This window comes from Bubalus bubalis, chromosome 21, assembly GCF_019923935.1.
Source record: "Bubalus bubalis isolate 160015118507 breed Murrah chromosome 21, NDDB_SH_1, whole genome shotgun sequence".
In the NCBI taxonomy this organism is placed as follows: Eukaryota; Metazoa; Chordata; class Mammalia; order Artiodactyla; family Bovidae; genus Bubalus; species Bubalus bubalis.
The window spans coordinates 16,366,650-16,379,407 of record NC_059177.1 but is presented as its reverse complement, the minus strand read 5'-3'; the positions used below and the strand labels follow the sequence as shown (position 1 = coordinate 16,379,407).

Below are 12,758 nucleotides of genomic sequence, written 5' to 3'. Positions count from 1 at the left end.
ATTACACCCTCCCTGTAGAATTTTGAAAAGAACACATGACTAGGGAAAAATGATGCAAGTCCCTTCCTGCTACAGTTCTGTCTAGCCACAGTCACAAGTGAGTGACCTTCCCTTGTGTCCACCCAGACTCTTGGGGAAGTGCCTACCCAAGGGTGACCAATGATACAACAGTCCTACCCCCTGAACACAGCAACAGAGCCTAGAAACCATGCTTTAAATAACTATGCAAAGAGGGACTATCATAGCACAAAATTATATATAAGCCATTAACCTATCAAACAAAATAGGACAAAAACTAAACAATCTCTTTCCACCCAAATATATGCTTCATACCATCCACTTCTTTTTAGCATCTTCCTTATGAAACCATGATCAACCTATAATTGTCCACATATCATCAACCACCTTTCATAGAAGTGGCTACTCCGGAGAATCCCAACTTCTCGGTCTCCCATTCACAGAACCATCATGATGGGCAGAGGCACTTTGGTAAAACACAGAAAGCATGGACTTGAAAGTCTGATCTGAGTTCAAATTCTGGTTTAAACCACTTATTAGCCAGTCACCTAGCCTCACTTGAGACTCCATTTTCTTCTACAAATGGGATATCAAATCCGCAGTAGTTCCTGAAACAATGTACATGCAGAAGACAAATGGTGTCAGGCTTAGGCATTCATTGTATACAAAGGAGGAGGAACCACTGAGTTAAGAATGGGGCAATTCTAAGGTTTCCCAGATTCTGAGCTGTCTTAAAAGTTTAAAATACTTACTGAAAACAGATTAAGGCCTTCTCACAGGGCTGAACATAAAGGCTGGTCACACATTTATAGGCATTATCTCATTTAATCCTCACAACAATCTGGTGAGGTAGGTAGTTACTCCCATTTTACAGATAAACCTACAGCTCAGAGCACTTAAGGGTCTTGTCCAAAACTAGCAAGCTAGTGCATAATAGATCTGGAACTAGAACTTATATATCTCTGACCCAAAACTCTGCAATTTTAGCTACTAAAGTCTATGAAACATGTGAAGGTAGTATTTCTCTTGTGTTAGATTATGCTGACTCTCTTTAAAGGTTATGAAACTGCAATTGTTCCAATTTCATAAGGGGGTATTTTTATCTGGTTCTGTAGACATATATTGAAAAGATGGAGCCTAGATGGTTCTTTATTCTCTCTGCATCCTTCTACAGCAGTGGGAGAGAATATAGTAAATTTTTACTGTTTTCTTTTAACCTAAAAGTGATTAAGAAAGTGGATTAGATATTTTGTTGACTGTAAAGTCAGTTTATCTTAAAACTGCAAAAGCCAACAACTGGTATTTATGATATAATACACAGGAAACAGGCTCTAAAAGGAAGTGACTTGCTGAGGGTTCCCCTTCTACTAAGGTCAGTATTAGGGTGCAGTCCTAGGACTTTAGAGTCTGTAACTTTCATAACACTGTTGAATGAAAATGGGTATGTGCTCACTGCATTTAAAAAATACTCTACTTTTTTTTGCCCTGAATATAAAAGTGGTACATTCTCACTGTAGAAAATCTAAAAAGCATAGAAAAGTATAAAGAAGAAAATAGAAATTACCTATAATCCTATTACCCAAAGATAATCATTGTTAATATTTTGGCTTGGTATTATTTCATTTCCATTTTTTCCTTTGCATATATTTTTTAAAATTTTGTATATTTCACTGTTTTTCTCTTTCATTTATCTTTCATTTTATTCAAATCATTTCTTCCATGGCACTAAATATTTAAAAAAATTTTTACAATGGATGCAAAGCCATCTTATGGATAGACCATCATTCACTTAAACCCAATTCTGTCGAAAATTTAGTTTTCTTCCTCCAGTTTTACATGATGCTGGCATGAATACCCCCTTCTGTTAATCTATGTTCACTTCTGATTACTTTCCCTGTGTGGATTTCTTAAAGAATTAAGGTTGATAATACTGAAAAACTGCTTTTCCCAAAAGCAGCAATTAGCTCCACTTTGTAACAATATGTTATTTATGACATTTCTTTCTCCTCATTATGCTTTCTCTGATGTTGAATAAGCTGTGAGCTGTAACGATAGGCCTTCCCACACTCACTGCACTTATAAGGTTTCTCCTTCGTGTGGGTTCTCAAATGTAGAATCACTTGTGAAGTCTGCCTGAAGGTTTTTCCACACTCATTACATTTATAGGGTTTCTCTCCAGTGTGAACTCTCTGATGATCAATAAGATTTCGATTAGAAGTAAAAGCTTTCCCACACTCATTACATTTGTAGGGTTTCTCTCTACGATGAAGTCGCTGATGTTCATTAAGGGTCTTCTTTAAGATGAAAGCTTTTCCACACTCATCACATTCATAAGGCTTCTCACCAGTGTGAATTCTCTGATGGTCCATAATCTTTGTATTAGAAACACATGTTTTCCCACACTCCTTACACTTGTAAACTTTTTTTCCTTTGTGCATTCTCTGATGTTGAGTAAGGTTTGAACTACGGCTAAAGGCTTTTCCACATTCAATACAGGTGTAGGGCTTCTCACCAGTGTGAACTCTGTGATGTGAAATCAGGCCAGAACTCCGACTAAAGGCTTTCCCACACTCCTTACATTCATAGGTTTTCTCCCCACTGTGGATTCCCTGGTGCCGAATAAGGTGGGACTTACCACTGAAAGATTTCCCACATTCGCTGCACGTGTAAGGCTTCAATCCTGTGTGGATTCTCCGATGAACAACCAGGTTGGAGCTATGACTAAAGGCTTTTCCACACTCCTTACACTTATAGGGTTTCTCTCCTGTGTGGATTCGTTCATGTACTGTGAGGTTTGCACTCTGACTAAAGGCTTTCCCACACTCAGTACACACATACTGTCTCTTTGCAGCCTGAATTCTCTCATTTATTGTAGGGCCATCTTTTTCAGATTCTTGGTCACTCACTTCTGTGAGTGTTTTATTGTCTTGAACTGTCTTCTGTTTGAAGTTTCTTGTCTTTCTCCTCATTTTCTCTTGCTTGGAGCATCTCAGTGGCCCCTCAAGTCTTTTCTTTCCCTTCAAAAGTGCTTTCAAAATTTTGACTTCCTTGGCAATACCTCTGTGGTGCTCTCTTGAAAGTTGAGGCTTTGATTTTTCAGGAATGATATTTTGGAATCAATACTTCCTCAGTCCTCATTTCACCACCTGAAAGAAGAAACAGAATTTGCACATGTCACCTGCTCTCTATACTAAAGGAAGGAGAACTATCCAAGGATAACAAGATGTGGTGGACCACAGGATCTCACATGGAAAAGTAAGGCTGGGAAGACTGATCAAAAAGATGAGAAAAATGAGGTTAGACATAGAGGCTAAGGTAAAGGCAAGGAAATTTATGGAAAGAGGAAGCTTATGGAAAGCGAGGGACTGACAGGAGCCCAACAGGTGCAGTATTAGAATGAATAATGAGTAATATAAAACCCACCCTGGTTTCTTCCTATTTTATGATCTGCTCCCATAATCGGAGCCATCTAACTCAATATGATGTGATCACTCATCTAGAGCCAGACATCCTGGAATGTGAAGTCAAGTGGGCCTTAGAAAGCATCACTGCGAACAAAGCTAGTGGAGGTGATGGAATTCCAGTTGAGCTATTTCAAATCCTGAAAGATGAGGCTGTGAAAGTGCTGCACTCAATATGCCAGCAAGTTTGGAAAACTCAGCAGTGGCCACAGGACTGCAAAAGGTCAGTTTTCATTCCAATCCCAAAGAAAGGCAATGCCAAAGAATGCTCAAACTACCGCACAATTGCACTCATTTCACACGCTAGTAAAGTAATGCTCAAAATTCTCCAAGCCAGGCTTCAGCAATATGTGAACCATGAACTTCCAGATGTTCAAGCTGGTTTTAGAAAAGGCAGAGGAACCAGAGATCAAATTGCCAACATCCGCTGGATCATGGAAAAAGCAAGAGAGTTCCAGAAAAACATCTATTTCTGCTTTATTGACTATGTCAAAGCCTTTGACTGTGTGGATCACAATAAACTGTGGAAAATTCTGAAAGAGATGGGAATACCAGACCACCTGACCTGCCTCTTGAGAAACCTGTATGCAGGTCAGGAAGCAACAGTTAGAACTGGACATGGAACAACAGACTAGTTCCAAATAGGAAAAGGAGTACGTCAAGGCTGTATATTGTCCCCCTGTTTATTTAACTTATATGCAGAGTACATCATGAGAAATGCTGGGCTGGAAGAAACCCAAGCTAGAATCAAGATTGCCGGGAGAAATATCAATAACCTCAGAGATGCAGATGACACCACCCTTATGGCAGAAAGTGAAGAGGCACTAAAAAGCCTCTTGATGAAAGTGAAAGAAGAGAGTGAAAAAGTTGGCTTAAAGCTCAACCATCAGAAAACTAAGATCATGGCATCTGGTCCCATCACTTCATGGGAAATAGATGGGGAAACAGTGGAAACAGTGTCAGACTTTATTTTTTTGGGCTCCAAAATCACTGCAGATGGTGATTGTAGCCATGAAATAAGAATTGATGCTTTTGAACTGTGGTGTTGGAGAAGACTCTTGAGAGTCCCTTGGACTGCAAGGAGATCCAACCAGTCCATTCTAAAGGAGATCAGTCCTGGGTGTTCATTGGAAGGACTGATGCTGAACCTGAAACTCCAATACTTTGGCCACCCATGCAAAGAGTTGACTCATTGGAAAAGACCCTGATGCTGGGAGGGATTGGGGGCAGGAGGAGAAGGGGATGACAGAGGATGAGATGGCTGGATGGCATCACTGACTCGATGGACATGAATTTGAATGAACTCCGGGAGTTGATGATGGACAGGGAGGCCTGGCATGCTGTGATTCATGGGGTTGCAAAGAGTTGGACATGACTGAGAGACCGAACTGAACTAAACTGAACTCATAATATGGTCCCTAGAAAAAAATGTACTGAAAGATCTTTAGTTCAGTAGGTCAAATGTGTAATCTTCAGATCAATTTGGCATTTAGTTCATGCTGACCTATTCCCCTAGCACCAGTGATATAGTGGCTGGAACAAAATAGGTGCTCAAAAATTGTTTCATAAAATAGTAATGAGGATTCCGTCTTAGAGTGTGACTAAGATTTCATTTTTTGCTCTAGTATAGGTACTAGGTCCCTGTCTATATCCCTTTTCTTAAGCTCTGTTGTGATAGGGGTAACACTTTTCTTCCAATATTGAAGTCTAGTCACATCATAGCCTACTGTGCAGGGGCTGGTCTGTAACTGGATCCAGGTACATTGTGCAAGTTCAGTCTGTCTGTTTTTTACCAGTCAGAGTTTACGTGGTTAAACTGAGAGGCTAAACTTGGGAACAGGGTTAATTAAAGCATAGAGGGGGAAACTCTGATAGGACCTTGCATGGCACAATGGTAAACTATCTAAAGATGGCAAGAGAGGGACTTCTCTGGCAGTCTAGTGGTTAAGACTCCACAATGCCAACATAGGGGGCATGGGTTTGATCCCTAGTCAGGGAACTAAGATCCCACACATAAGCCTCCCTCCCCAACCAGCTAAAAAAAAAAAAAAAAAGCAAGAGGGTGAGAGCGGAGGACAGCACAACCGAAAGGGGATTATATCATGAAACCAATGTCAAGAGAAGCAGGAATTTCCCAACTGGTTTGTCGTCAAACTCTGAACATACAAGTAACTGTGTGTGTGTGTGTGTGTGTGTGTGTGTGTGTGTGTGTGTATGTGTATATGTTAGTCACTCAGTCGTGTCTGACTCTTTGCAACCCCATGGACTGTAACCCGTCAGGCTCCTCTATCCATGGAATTCTCCCAGCAAGAATATTGGAGTGGGTTGCCATTTCTTTCTCCAGGGAATCTTCCCAACCCAGGGATTGAACCCAGGTGTCTGGCATTGCAGGCAGATGCTTTACTGTCTGAGTTACTAGGGAAACCAATGTATAGATAACTCTACTGCTGCTGCTGCTAAGTCACTTCAGTCGTGTCTGACTCTGTGCGACCCCATAGACGGCAGCTCACCAGGCTCCCCAGTCCCTGGGATTCTCCAGGCAAGAACACTGGAGTGGGTTGCTATTTCCTTCTCCAATGCATGAAAGTGAAAAGTGAAAGTGAAGTTGCTTAGTTGTGTCCGACTCTTAGTCACCCCATGGACTGCAGCCTACCAGGCTCCTCCATCCACAGAATTTCCCAGGCAAGAGTATTGGAGTGGGGTGCCAATGCCTTCTCTGATAGATAACGCTAGTAGACCTCAAATCTAGAGAAGGTTGAGTCATAAGAGAAAATTGAAAGATGACTCCATGATACTAACACATCACTAATTCTCCTTTTACTATATTCCTTCTCAGACTTGTCCATATTCATAATGATAGTTGTAAATATACAATAAGTACAATTTTGCATTCTACTTCTTCTACTTAGTTTTTTATAAGTATTTTTCATATTGCTATTAACTCCTTTGTGGCTCAGATGATAAAGAATCTGCCCACAATGCAGGACCCGGGTTTGATCCCTGGGTCGGGAAGATCCCCTGGAGAAGGGAATGGCTACCCACTTCACTGCTGTCCATGAGAATTCCATGGACAGAGGAGTCTAGCAGGCTACAATCCATGGGGTCACAAAGAATTGGACACGACTGACTAACACTTTCACTTCCACTTCAGTATCATTTTTTGACTACATAATGCACCACCAATTAAACTCATTACAATTTACCTATAATTTTGCTAGTATCAGACGTTTCTGTTGTTCCCTGAGGTTTAACTACTATCAATAATGCTATCATGATCACTCTAGACACAAAAAGTTTTCTTCTCATTGAAATATATTCCTAGGATAAAACTTTCATAAGTGAGTTACTGGGTTGGAAGGAATGACATTGTTTTGCAGTACTGCCTACTGATTTTAAAAAAAATTGACTGGGTGCTTCACTGGGAGTTCAGTGCTTAAAACTTTGCCTTCCACTGAAGGCAAAGTTAAGAGCCCACATACCTTGCATACAAAAACCCAAAACATAAAACAGAAGCAATATTGTTACAAATTCAATAAAGACTTAAAAGTCTGACTAATTTTTATTATCTTACAGCTTTGTGATAAACAGAGTCAGGCTCTCTGCAGGAGGGACATATCCAATGGTGAGTGCTCAAGGCCAGCAAGAAAATAAATGTGAAGGCTGGAGTTCACATCTCAGAAGTGTATTGGTGCCACTGATATGATACACAGGCACATGTACACAGACTTGTGCCCAAGACAAGAAGGGCAGGCACAGAAAATGGTAGGAGACGAGGATACTTGGCAGGAGCCTGAGCATACTCACACCTAGCTGCTTACACCCTCCTAATCAAACAGGAGTCAGTAGGTGGAGGAAGCCAATGAGAAGTAGTCAGGGGACTGCAGAGCCAAATAGGACAGCTAGTGAAGCTACCTCCCGAGTTCTGAGAAAGTTGTTGGCTTCTTTTCCATTTTTAATCTTCTCTGAAACTTTCTCTTTTCTTCATACATTTCTTAAACTAGTAATTATTGAACACTCTACCATGTACATATCTCTGTTCTGGATCTCACACAGAGCAATTTTTAAAAAACACCGTTGCAGAAAAGTGAAACTGTTTGTATGAATGAATGGATGGATGACTAGGTAGATATGTTTATGTATTTGCTCTTATGAAGGCCTCCCATTTTGTTGGCAAATTGTCCTCTGCTAAACTGTATTACTGTTTAATTATTTTCCTTTCTACAATATTATTTATGAAAAGTTAGGAAATGACTTTAGAGGAATGGAGCTTCCCTGATAGCTCAGTTGGTAAAGAACCCACCTGCAATGCAGGAGATCCTGGTTCAATTCCTGGGTCAAAAAGATCCACCAGAGAAGGGATAGGCTACCCACTCCACTATTCTTGGGCTTCCCTTGTGGCTCAGCTGGTAAGGAACCCACCTGCAATGCGGGAGACCTGGGTTCAATCCCTGGGTTGTGAAGATCCCCTGGATAAGGAAAAGGCTACCTACTCCAGTATTCTGGCCAGGAGAATTCCATGGACTGTATAGTAGATGGGGTCGCAAAGAGTTGGACACAACTAAGTGACTTTCACTTAAAGGAACAGATTTTCATAATTACTAGAATAAAGTAATTTAGAAATTCAGAATAAGACAGTGCCTTGAAGCCAGCCCCTGGGCACCCCACTTCTAGGCATGGCTGATCCAATGCTTCCCAGTTAGCTAGTGCAGTATCTATTTTATCCTTAAAGGCTATTATGCAAATATGTCTTGCAGCCTTCCAGAAAGGTGTGGACAGGAAAAACATTAATAGCTAGGTATTTACACAACTCCATATTGAATGCAAAAAAAAAAAAAAGGACTGGTACACACTGACTGTATCCCTCCAAAATGCATATGTACAATCCCAAGCCCCCAATGTGACTATATTTGGAGATGTGACTTCTAAGGGAATAATTAAGACTAAAGCATGTTATAAGGGTGGAGCCCTGATCCAATAGGATTAATGTGTCCATACAAGAAGACTTACCACTTGCACTTGCACTCCTGCCCACTCCCTACCACATGCACAAACCGAGGGAAGCCATGTGAGCACACAACAAGAAGTTAGCCATCTACAAGCCAGGAAGAGAGTCCTCATCAGAAACCAAAAACAGTCAAGTCACCTTGATCTTGGACTTCTATCCTCCAGAACTGTGAGAAGACAAATGTCTAATGCTTAAGCCACCCAGTCTGTGGAATTTTGCTATGGCTGCCCAAGAAGACTAATACAAGCATGCAATATCATACCTACATTTAAGGAACTTACAATGGCATAATGGTAATACACTAATAGAACAAATTACAAGTTTACAATGTACCCAATCAGGACATGAAGGGGGCTAGGAGATGGAGTGAATACTTGGGCTTGGGATGCTTGGGGAAGGGTGTTTTAAAAAGGCAGAAATGGGACAACGCTGGTGGTACAGTGATTAAGAATCTGCACTTCCATTGCAGAGGGTATAGGTTTGATCCCTGGTCAGGGAACTAATATCCCATATGCCACACAGCACAGCCAAAATAAATAAATAAATAATAAAGTTTAAAAAGAAAGGCAGAACTTTGGCTGAACCTGAGGATAAGCAAGAACTGTTTTCTCAAAAGGAATGTGGCACAAGGTTGATGTACTGAAAATAACTGGGTAGTGACACTATCCCATAACTTCATGAAGGCAGGGATTTTTGTCCATTTTGTTCTTTATCATATTCCAAGCACAGTCCCAGGCAAATACTAAGCACTCGAAATTTCTGTTGCTCTTGAATGAACAAATGAAGGAATGAAACAATCAAGTTGCCTGAAGTGATATCAGCCAGAATATTGAAATTTCAGGGCAAAACATCTGGATACAATCTGACAATCAATGGGAAAAAAGTTCTAAACTGAAGAGTGAAATCTACCCTTAGCTTCCTTTCTATTTTCTACATTCTTTTTTCTACCTTGCTATTCTCCTCTCTTGTTACTTTCCATCTCATTCTCACTTATCAAGAATATAGTTTTTCAAGCAATGCCATTCATTTCCCCTAGTCCCAGACCTCCCTCCACCCCCAGCACATTCATGTTTCTCTGTTTCATGAAGTGAAAAACAGAAGAAAGAGGCAGTGGGGTATCCCATGAGAAGTAAATTGAGTAAATTAAAAAGAAAGACTCCAAAACTTGCCACCTAGAAGTAGGGTAATCATACACCCTAGTTTCCCCAGAACAGTCCTGGTTTATACCTTATATTACAGCATCATTATTCTTTATTTTTTTATATTATAAATTTTTACACATCATTATTAATAGTTCCCCCATTCATTTACAAAAGCATCCCAATTTAGACAATAAATTTTACATCACCCTATCCAAAAGTGAAATTAGGAAAGAAATGCTTTAGGAAGATTAGCCCAGATGGATTAGAGTAGAAACAAATAATGGAGGAAGGGAAATGAGTTGGGAATTTAGGGATGCAGTATGGGTGACTATGAGAGGGCCTGCCACTTTCTCGGTGCTGACTGAATGTTTGCTAAATGGATACACAGATGTCTGAGATAGCAAGACCCTGGTCCAGAATAATGACAGGAGAGAAAATAAGTCCAGCTATTTTCAGAAAAGCATATGCATATATCAGACTGAATATAGAGGATGACTAAAGAAAAGAATTCTAGATCATCAGATCCAGATCTGAATATTGAGAATGATAATATCACTAAGAAAGATGGGAAGGACTTTCCTGGCAGTCCACTGGTGAAGATTTCGCCTTTCAATGTAGGAGGTGTGGATTATAACTCTGGTCAGGGAGCTAAGATCCCAAATGTTTGGGGGCTAAAAACCAGAACATAAACAACGGAAGAAATATTGTAACAAACTCAATAAAGACTTTTAAAACAGTCCAAGCCAAAAAAAAGAAAAAGAAAAAAAAAGATGAAAATGTGGGGAAACACTTTAGGCAAGAGGAAGAATATGTTAGGAATACAAACTTAAGAATAAGATACAGAGGACAGAGGAAGTGGTGAGAATATATAAACTTGCTAAAATAGAGGTTTTGGTTAAAGGGCAGGGAGAGAGAAAGAAATGTACAAGGACGTGCAATAAGGAAGCTCAGGGTGGTTCTGGAAGATCTGAGGAGAAAGCAAGACTTTTCAGTAGAGCAGGGAGCACTAGTTCAAGGAGAGTTTGATCAAAAGAAAACCTAACTATTTTTTCTCTGCCCAAATAGATGGGAAATTTGCTCAGAAATTCTGGAAGAATTCCTTGATAGTATGGAGATGAGGTGTTGGCTAAAGGAGGACAAGGGACAGATAAGGCGATAAGGACAGGACATCACTAGGGGTATCCAGGCAACTGGGCACAAAACTACAACCTCAGGCAACCAGCAAGTGGAATAGGACCAAAGAGGCCCCACAGGTCTCTGACCCACAATGCCTGAGTCTGACGGATGAGTGTCTTAATCTCAGCAGTACCATTCATTTTAGGCTGTGAGGAACTCACAAAGAGCAGAGTTCTATTCCGAGAGAGACAGAGATTTTACCTAGAGAGGCTGCGTTCCTCTAATATACAAGGATCATCAGCCTTTCAGGTCCTTTTGAGTCACACGGTCTTTGGTTACTGATTAGCTTCAGTGGAGTGATGAATAAGAGGCAATATCTGAAAATAAATAAATTCAAGAGAAGCAGATGAGTGAAATGTAAAAATTTCAAGGAAAAAAAAAAAACTAGAAGGAAATACCTTGATCTCAGGGAGAGAAAGGCCTAGGCCTTACGCATAAAACAAAGGCTGAAAAAAAGCTAATAGATTTGACCATATAAAAATTTCTGCACTTAAAAAAATGCCATAATATATCTGTAATATCAGGTTGCCTTATACTGTAATTCCTTGTGTGTATGTCTGCATCCTTCCTCTTCACATGTACACTTTAAGCTCTAAGCCTCCAGAGAACAGGGCCCATGATATTCATATGTGTATCCCACACAGTTCCTGGCACAGAGGGCTCAATAAATGTTTGATTCGAAATATTCAATAAATTCAGGATGCTAGCCAATTTAATCTGGGTGTACAATGGTGAGAAGTGCACCTTCTACACACGACCACCTCCATCCCTCCTCCACCAGTTCATCCCTTTGGTACTTCATATTGTCTAAACACCACGACAATATTGACATTCTTGGCAGTTCTGTCTCAACAGGGCCATCCAAGGGCTTAAATTCCCTAAAAGACTGACTTAGTGTAACTGTTCAGAGATTCTCAGAATGTCAGAGTTGGGAGGAACCTTGCAGACCACCTAGTCTCATAAAAATTTTGAGATGGGGAAACTGGAACTTAGAGGAGAGCTAAGACTCAAGTTAAAGTCTCCTGACACCCAAATTGGAGTTGCACTACATCACTACATTTGGGATGGGAGGCTCCCATCCCCAAATTTTACTCCTCAGGATCTAGAGGGCCTCCTCTCACTTCTGTTTTTCTTCAGAAATGCTCCCTTTCAGCCCTGGTCCCCACATTTTCTGGCAGGTAGGATTCCCATCCCCAAACTAATTAATATCACAATAAAGATCTCACCTGCCGAAGAGAAGAAAATGGCTCACTTTCACACCTGTGTACAGTAGCCTCACTCCAAAGGATCTCTGCCCAGCACAGATCTTGCCTCATCTCTTCTTTGGGTTTGGTGAAAAAGTTCCTAGTGGGGTCTTGGATCACTGTAAACACATAGAAGTGACTGAGTATTCTAAGATCTTAATTGCAAGCAGACACTCAGGGCAATGTCCCATCCCTGGGTCACTTCCCTTCCTACTGAACTGCGAGCAGTAAGGATGATCATTCCCATTTTAAAGATGAGGAAATGAAGTTCCCAGAGATTGAATGACTTGCTGAAAGCTGTATGTATGGTAAGAGATTAAGTTTTCTGTGTCCGAAGGAAATCCTCATTCTATCATACCACAGCCGCTCCTTTTCAACTGTTCTGCTGATAGCATAAGTCTCCATATTCTCCTCTGAAAAATGCACTTGAACAGAGAAATTCTCTGAAATCCAACTTTCCAACAAAAGTTTGCAGAAAAGAGATGAGGGAAACTTTGCTAAGTGTCTTTAAAGACGGGAAGAAATAAGGCTAAAGCTAGATGGGATGCTAGAAGGAGAATTTTTTATGATTACCTATCTCTCCGGATTGATAGGACTCAAAGATGGTTTTGTCTTTCCTCCTTCAGATTCCCACACCGTGCGTCTAACCGTTAAAGATTGTTCCATTTCTTCCATACCAGAATATAGTTTTGCCTTGTACACAACTGTAATC

The 12,758-nt window shown here is 40.5% G+C and overlaps 1 protein-coding gene across 1 annotated transcript; it reads right to left on the bottom strand.

The window, feature by feature from the left end:
* Nucleotides 1–485: 485 nt before the first annotated feature.
* ZNF660 (zinc finger protein 660) lies at nt 486–3,164 on the bottom strand. Its single transcript, XM_006070685.4, has one exon. It carries the CDS (start codon nt 2,985–2,987, stop codon nt 2,007–2,009), a length of 981 nt encoding a protein of 326 aa, XP_006070747.1. The 5' UTR covers nt 2,988–3,164; the 3' UTR covers nt 486–2,006.
* Nucleotides 3,165–12,758: the final 9,594 nt, after the last annotated feature.